The sequence below is a fragment of the Populus trichocarpa genome, chromosome 1 (genome assembly GCF_000002775.5).
Source record: "Populus trichocarpa isolate Nisqually-1 chromosome 1, P.trichocarpa_v4.1, whole genome shotgun sequence".
NCBI lineage: Eukaryota > Viridiplantae > Streptophyta > Magnoliopsida > Malpighiales > Salicaceae > Populus > Populus trichocarpa.
The window spans coordinates 12,764,976-12,772,798 of NC_037285.2; the positions used below are offsets into that span (position 1 = coordinate 12,764,976).

A 7,823-nucleotide genomic window follows, 5' to 3' on the forward strand; every position below is an offset into this window, starting at 1 on the left:
CCAACGAGCTCAGCCCTTACATGAGAAGTTCCAACTGTTGTTTTTTCTAAAGAGAAAGTCAAAGTTCCAGTCTCGGTTGCTCTCATATCATAGGCGATTGGGCATTAGATCTACCATCCTAGGCATTAGAGCCATCCCTAAAGGTCATTCACATTCAACAAGATGCCCTTTCTTACTTTAGGAATAGTTGCTTAGGCAAGATCGGTGGCTTTTTCGAAGATGAGAGCAGAAAATGTGAAACAGTTTTTTGCGGAAATTAGAGGGTTGTAGTTAAAACGATGTTATAATAAGAATGTTTGCCCCTTCTTAGCGTTGCCCGCTAGCTGTAAAATATTTTCCGCAATTTTTCTCACTTCATGTAAAGTTTAGTTCTTTTTCGTCATCTTTTGTAGCTTCAGTGTTATATGCTTTGGTTGTTTGCATTTATTGCATTGTTGTTATTTTTAGGTTCAAAGGTAAATCATAATTATTGTTCTGTAACAGCTTTGTAAATTGATGTTGGTCATTCTGAAAGCATTGATCAACTTTAGCTTACCTTATTTTTTAATTATGCTTATCCTTTTCAGTATTTATGTTTTTGATTTGATGATTCAATCAAGCTTTTTAGATTTTTTTTCAGCAAAGAAGCATCTTTCTAATTTAAATTTGTCAAGCCATGCCAATGCATCTCAAGCAAGCTCAAAGGCTGAAGGAAAAAATTATACAGACAACTATCAACTTCAAGTTTAGATAAACTGTCGTCTCTAGCCAAGCAATAATGTTATTAGAAACATTAAATGTTTTAATGTTTTAAATGTCTAGAGTTTAAGATGTTTAAGATGTTTTAAGACACTTTAAAGCTAGAAACGTTTTAAAAACATGAGTTATTAATTTGCTATTCAATACATGGGATGTTACTTTACTATTCAATTATTTGTAATGGCTTTATAAGTCAATTCCTTTTCATTCAATACTTAAACATATAAACTTTTGTGAACTTCAAAGATCTTTGCTTTAGAGTCTATTTGTTCTAACAATTTGGCATCAGAGCTCTTAATCGGGCCTGATTGTGAGTATTAGAGAGAATAGAGAAACAAGGGAGTGAAAAAGTGAGACATGGCTGCAGAATTAGGAAGTTTCATTCAGCCAGCCATTCCCAAGTTTGATGATTATTATGACCATTGGTCAATGTTGATGGAAAATTTCCTCTGCTCGAAGGAATTTTAGAGTCTTATCGAAGAAGGGATTATAATACCAGAAGATGATGGCTCAGGGCTAACAACAGCTCAGAGGAAGACGATGAAGGATCAGAAGCTAAAGGACTTAAAAGTCAAGAACTACTTATTTCAGGCCATCAATCGAAACATTTTAGAGACAATCATCGTCAAAGACACAGCGAAACAAATCTGGGATTCCATGAAGCTGAAGTATCAGGGGTCAACTTGAGTAAAGCGAGCTCAATTGCAAGCCCTAAGGAGAACTTTTGAAGTCTTGCAGATGGAGGAAGGGGAAGGGGTAGATGAGTATTTTGCCCGAACCCTTACTTTGTTCTTGACTTTTAAGTCTTGCAGAAAGTAACCAAGATGAATCATCTGCTCAAACTGATTCATATGGAGGTAATAGAAAAGGTTCATCTTCATCTAGTCCATTGGACCAAGAGTTAGAAGAGCACCAAGTTAGATGTAAGATTACGAAAGTGGAAAGGGTCTGTCAGAAGAGGAAGATTTACAGAATCTTGCTTTGTTCACTTAACAAAAAGACCCAACCTGCTATGAAGAGGCTGCGAAGAGTGAGAAGTAGAGGAATATGATGGATTTAGAGATTGAAGCTACAGTGAAAAATAAAACTTGTGAATTGATAAATCTGTCAGTTGGAGTAAAGAAGATTGGTGTTGAGTGGGTATATAAAACTAAGATTAATGAAAGTGGGGAGGTTGATAAATGCAAAGCTCATTTAGTGGCAAAAGGTTATGCTCAATAACATGGGATAGACTATAATGAGGTGTTTGCTCCAGTGGCACGGTGGGATACAATTAGCATGGTTTTAACTTTGGCTGCACAGAAGAGTTGGTTGGCGTTTTAGGCTTTCAGCTGGATGTAAAAAATGCATTCTTGCACGGAGAATTGAAGGAAGTTGTTTTCATTGAGCAGCCGCAAAGATATGAGCAAAAGGCAAAGAAGATAAGGTTTTCAAGCTCAAAGGGGCTTTATATGGCCTAGAGCAGACCCCTCGAGCCTGGTCCAGTAAGATTGAGAAATATTTTTTCAATGAAGGTTTTGAAAGATGCAGTCATGAGTCTACTTTGTTTGTCAAAACAGAAGCAAGAGGTAAGATTTTAATTATAAGTCTCTATATAGATGACTTAATCTTTACTAGTAATGATGCCTGCTTGATTGAGGAGTTTAAGTGTTCAATGAAGTCTGAGTTTGGGATGACGGATTTAAGAAAGATGAGATATTTCCTAGGTGTTGAAGTTCTGCAAAGTTCGAATGGTATTCATTTGTGTCAGAAGAAATATACCAAAGATGTTCTTGATAGGTTTGGTATGAGGGAGTGCAATTCAGTAAAAAAATCCCATAGTGTTTGGTTCAAAGCTGACAAGAGAAGGTGGGGGGAAGAAAGTCAATGCAACTCAGTTCAAACAATTAGTTGGTAGCCTCATGTACTTTACGGCTACCAGACCTGATTTGATGTACAATGTATGTCTTATTAGCAGATATCTAAAGGGAACTCTGGAGCTTGGCGTGTTCTATGCAAGAGAAGGTGCAATAGAGTTGTTCGCATGTACAGATAATGATTATGATGGTGACTATGATGATAGGAAAAGTACTTCAGTGTATGTGTTTAAACTGAGTAGAGGAGTTGTGGCTTGGGCTTCAAAGAAGCAGCCTATTGTAACTCTTTCTACAACAGAGGCATAATATATTGCAGCAGCAGCAACATGTGCTTGTCATAGTATTTGGATGAAGAAAGTATTCAATCATTTCAGCCCTTCTCAAAGTAAATGTATTATTGTGTTTTGTGATAACTCGTATTCTATTAAGTTGTCTAAAAACCCGGTTTTACATGGAAGGAGCAAACATATAGATGTGAGGTTTCATTTTTTGTGTAATCTCACAATGGATGAAGTGGTTGAGTTGAAGTATTATGGTACCAGTGAGCAGCTTGCAGACATTATGACCAAACCTCTAAAGCTGGAGAGTTTTGTGAAGCTTCTAGAGCTGCTAGGAATGAAGTTTCTGGTCGAGGTAAACTGATTGCTTTTGGCAATTTCAGTTTAGGGGAGGAAATGTTAGAAACATTAAACATTTTAATGTTTTAAATGTCTCGAGTTTTGTGCCCAACTCTTTAAGAGGATCTCATTGAGCAAATGAATGTGGCATGTGGTTTTCCTGAACAACAACAAAGGAAGTATGATCCCTATTTGAGAATGTATAACCTAGGATGAAGGGATCACTCCAATCTTAACTATCAGAATCCACAAATAAATCAACCCGCAACTAAAAATTACCCAAGTTGCCAGGAATATAAGCAGTTATAGCCCTATAAGCAACAACTAGGCCAAACTTCTAATTCTGGTATGTCTTTAAAAGATATTGTTAAGTCTTTTACTACTAATACTTTGCAGTTTTCGCAAGAGACGAAACACTTTCAACAAAGGGTAAGGGCCAATATTTAAAGTTTGACAATTAGATAGGCTAGATGACAACTGCAATTAGTCGACTAAAGGTGCAAAGTTCAGGAAAATTACCCTTTAAAATGGTAGTAAATCCAAGAGAAATGCAAGTGTAATTGTTTTGAGATTCTAGTAAAGGTAGCCCCTGCCTTGTCAAAGCAAGAAAAGGAGAAAAATGTCTTTACATACAGGAACATTTACAATGATAATGCCATACCTAAGCATAAGTTTCCGCCTCTTTCTAATTATAAATTAGTACATTTTTTCCTCATGTTCTAGCATAATCTAGAAAAGATGAGCAAGATAAAGATCTATATGAAACTTTTTATAAATATGATGTAAATATTCCACTTTTAGATGTTATTAAACAAGTACCTCGTTATGCTAATTTTCTAAAAGAACTGTGTACAATTAGAAGGAAATAGAAACTTAAAAGATGTAAGAAAGTGAGAGTAGAGGAGAATATTTCTGCAGTTATTCAAAGAGAACTCCATGTGAAGTGCAAAGATCCAGGTATGTTTACTATCCTTTGTACAATAGGTAATGCTAAATTTGAGAAGGCCATGATAGATTTATAGGCTTCTATCAATGTCATGCCATACTTTATATATGTTTTTTTTGAAACTTGGACCTTTGAATAAAACTGGTGTTGTCATTCAATTGGCTGATAGATTTATTGTATATGATCCTAAGGGTGTAGTTAAGGATGTTCTCGTGCAAGTTAATGAATGGTTTTTCCTACTGAGTTTTATGTGCTTGATATGGAGAAGGGTGATCAAAATGCTCTTATTTTGATTAAAAGACCATTCTTAAAAACATTCAAGACTAAGATAAATGTTCATAGTGGCACACTTATCATGGAATTTGATGGTGAAATTGTTAAGTTCTATATTTATGATTTCATGAAATGTCCTAGTGATGATAATCTTGTTTATTCTATTGATGTGATCGATTCGTTAGAGCAATAAGTTTGCATAATATGTAATGAGTTTTGAAGAGCTTAGTTGTTTTTTGTTGACGGTGTTGCAACCTTGGTGTTTTTGGGAAAGTGAATTTAAGTTTTGCTCAAAGACAAGCAAAAAATGTGGGGGAATTTGATGAGAATGCAAAATGCCATATTTTTCTCCCTTAATGTTTTAGTTTTTTATACTCATTTGTTTACTAAATGTACTCATTATTTTTATATTTTGATTTAGGATGCAATTGAAGGCATTAAGTAAAAAACAAAGCTAATTGAGCAATTTTAGACAGTTTCGGCATTGCTTTGTAATATGAAAATAACTCTGTATTTCGAGCTCTTATCGAGATGACTGCTATGAAAAAGCTCCACAACTTTCATTTTCGGGTTCTGAGATATATTAGTAGTATCAAGGTCAAAATGAAGCTTGAAATTGTTGTACTTGCTTTGGTGATGTTATGGAACGTTACTTCACTTACATTCTATGATAACAATTAACACAATGTACAGGGTTAGGGCCTCAATCTCTAAAGCTTTACGGTCCTAAATTGTAGAGAAAGAAACTAGAGTTATCATGCCCTAAGGTTATAGTCTTTATTTATATAGAAAACTCTCAAATCTTGAATAAAAGTCTATATTTCATAAATTCCTTTATGAGAAATAACCTACAAGCTATTTAAATACAAGGAAAACGTTTGAAATAGTAAAATCTTAATTATATTGAAGGTCATAATTTAACTAGGAAAAAGAATTAAAAAACAATAAAAAGAATTACAAAACAGTAATCGTAGTTCCTAATTTGGGTCCGAAAACAAAAATCCTAGTTTTCATTAGACAATCTAGCAAATTTTCATCTTGATTCAACAAATGAAATAAGAATTATGTCTATTTTTATAAAGCTGTACATTGAAGTTATTCATAAACAGAAAAACGTTAAAAAGTTAAGGGAGTTAAGAAAAATAATTATGTCAAAAAAATAACCATAGTGCACGAGTTAAAAAGACAGTTGAGTTAATTTGGCCTAGAATCAAGAAAATCTCATTCTGGATGAATGTTCGAACCTGTTGTTTTCAAGGCATCATATTTTCGAAGGAAGGCAAACAACATGAACAGCTCACACACTCTTGATCAAACATTAATCTCCAGAACAAGGGAGGAATTAAGGATTAAATTATACAAACATTATGTAATTAATTCGTATCAATCTAAAAATAGAGATTAACTTTGACACAACAATGTATGCAATGTCATTACAGATGCACGCTTCCGAATTTGAATGAAGCAGAAAGAAAAAAAGACACTCACACTGGGCTAAACCAAAGCTTACTTAAAACTCCTTTCCTTCAGGGATTGTAACTATAACGTTGATATCAGAGGAAGTATCCCCATTAGGAGATGGAGTTGCTACTACAAGTCCATCAGCCACCGATCCAATCCAACAAGAAACATGAACGGGTTCGTTGCCATCTTGGAAAGCTAGTTCTTTGATCCCTGAATCATCCAAACTCGAAGAGTTGACTTGAGTGCTCAGGTTTAGATGAGACTTGACAAGCTCATTTTTCTTGCAATTCTGGACCCTTATAACGTTAGAAGATTCTTTCACAAACAAAGAAAACCCTGCTGGCATTTCACTGCCCAGTTCGCGCTCTGCCTTCTCAATGCAAAGTGATGCAGCCCTCTTGAACAATTCGTTCTTCGCACCCTCAATCTCGGTATCGCCTGAGATCTTGAATATCTTTGTTTGCCCACTGCGTTCGCTAGGCGTGGGGATAATAGTGCTATTAGGAGATAGGCTAGTGCTTTTGAGATTGGGGAGGTAGAATATGGGCATCTTGAGAGCACCATTGATGGACAGTAAATTCTTTTGAATACTTGCCCACCTCATGAGGAAGTTGTCCATGATTAAAAGGTCTGCCAAAAGAAGGCTAGAGCTAATCCCAATTGAGTACCCACCACACTGGAAGTTAGTGACCTGAAAAGGGAAAAAACACCCTTATGTTCTGCTACGCACCATTTTTCTACATAAGCAAGAAATTATGTATATCCTCTGACATCAACGTGTTTAATCAAGATAGTTGACTACAAATTACTACTCGACTCACCTGAACATAGAGCAGTGGAGAGAATTGGGGATTCTTTTCATCAATATCCTTCCAGATGACGAGTTCAGCTTCTAATTTTTCCCTTTCTTCCAAACCAAGAAACTCTCGCAAAGTCATTGTAATCTTTGCCTCAACAAGTCTAGCTCCGCTATCATTTGACACCATCTCTAGTTCTCCATTACCATCTTCGCCTCTCCATAGCCGTCCACCAAGCATCGGTTGGTCACTCAATACCCTCCCTAGGGACTCCTTAATCCATCCGGCAACTAGCCAACCGGAATCCTCCTCCCCGGCTTTATTGTAGTAGAGGACTATGTTTAGGCACCCCCGGAAAATATTTGAGCCAACAGGGTCCTTCACTGACACCAGGCATATCTCCCTTGGATCAGTCACCGAGGAGGGTGACACTGTTTGCACAGCTTCAATTTGTACCTTACGTGCAAACTCACTAGCGACCTGGGTCATTGCCATCTTCTGTACGTAGCACGAGGACAAGCTGAAACTCGGAGTGCTATTTATCTCTAGGGAGAAGGGATATATATAAAAGTTTTATTTACAGCCCCATTACTGAAAATGACTCTTAATCTTAATTCATGTGTGTTGGTTTTAGGCGTGATCCTCCATGTCTGAGAAATTTAAAATAAATTAACAAAGTACGAGTGATTGTGATTGGCCGTTGTAATTCAATTTAATAAAAAGACTGTCAATTTTCAATTGGCTGAATTTTTTAGCTTAAAGCGGATTGGTTTGCTGGTATACCTAATTACTCTGATGAGGAGTTGTAAGTAGAAAAAGGTTTCTTGCAGTCTTTGCTTGCACAGAATTTGGTAACCAAAAATAGAAACCATGCTTCAATTTATTTATCAATATTCTATGATTTTGTTAAAATTAAGATTATAAAATTGTTAATTATATTCTAAATTGACCACCTATTAATTGTAACAAAAACAAAAGGAGTTAAATATTAACCACCTAGCTACATTTCAATACAATATTGCAGGGTAATAATTACATTATATTACAATCACATTTCAATAAAACTAAAACTATACACAATTTTAGTGTAGATTATTTCTTCTGAGTTTCACTCTCACAAGTTATGTTGGTA

The 7,823-nt window shown here is 35.6% G+C and overlaps 1 protein-coding gene across 1 annotated transcript; it reads right to left on the reverse strand.

The window, feature by feature from the left end:
- Positions 1–5,743: 5,743 nt before the first annotated feature.
- LOC18094569 (pelargonidin 3-O-(6-caffeoylglucoside) 5-O-(6-O-malonylglucoside) 4'''-malonyltransferase) lies at positions 5,744–7,271 on the reverse strand. The gene is made up of 2 exons (XM_006368898.3): positions 6,716–7,271; positions 5,744–6,585 (listed from the first exon to the last, which is right to left on the reverse strand). Exons 1-2 carry the CDS (start codon positions 7,184–7,186, stop codon positions 5,941–5,943), a joined length of 1,116 nt encoding a protein of 371 aa, XP_006368960.1. The 5' UTR covers positions 7,187–7,271; the 3' UTR covers positions 5,744–5,940.
- Between the last annotated feature and the right edge of the window lie 552 nt (positions 7,272–7,823).

What these genes read in the sequence shown, in the direction of transcription:
- LOC18094569 (XM_006368898.3), bottom strand. Translation starts at nt 7,186, where the DNA reads ATGGCAATGACCCAGGTCGCTAGTGAGTTTGCACGTAAGGTACAAATT. An exon ending in CTCCACTGCTCTATGTTCAG is followed by an intron (nt 6,586 to 6,715) that starts GTGAGTCGAGTA and finishes TTCCCTTTTCAG; the next exon opens with GTCACTAACTTCCAGTGTGG.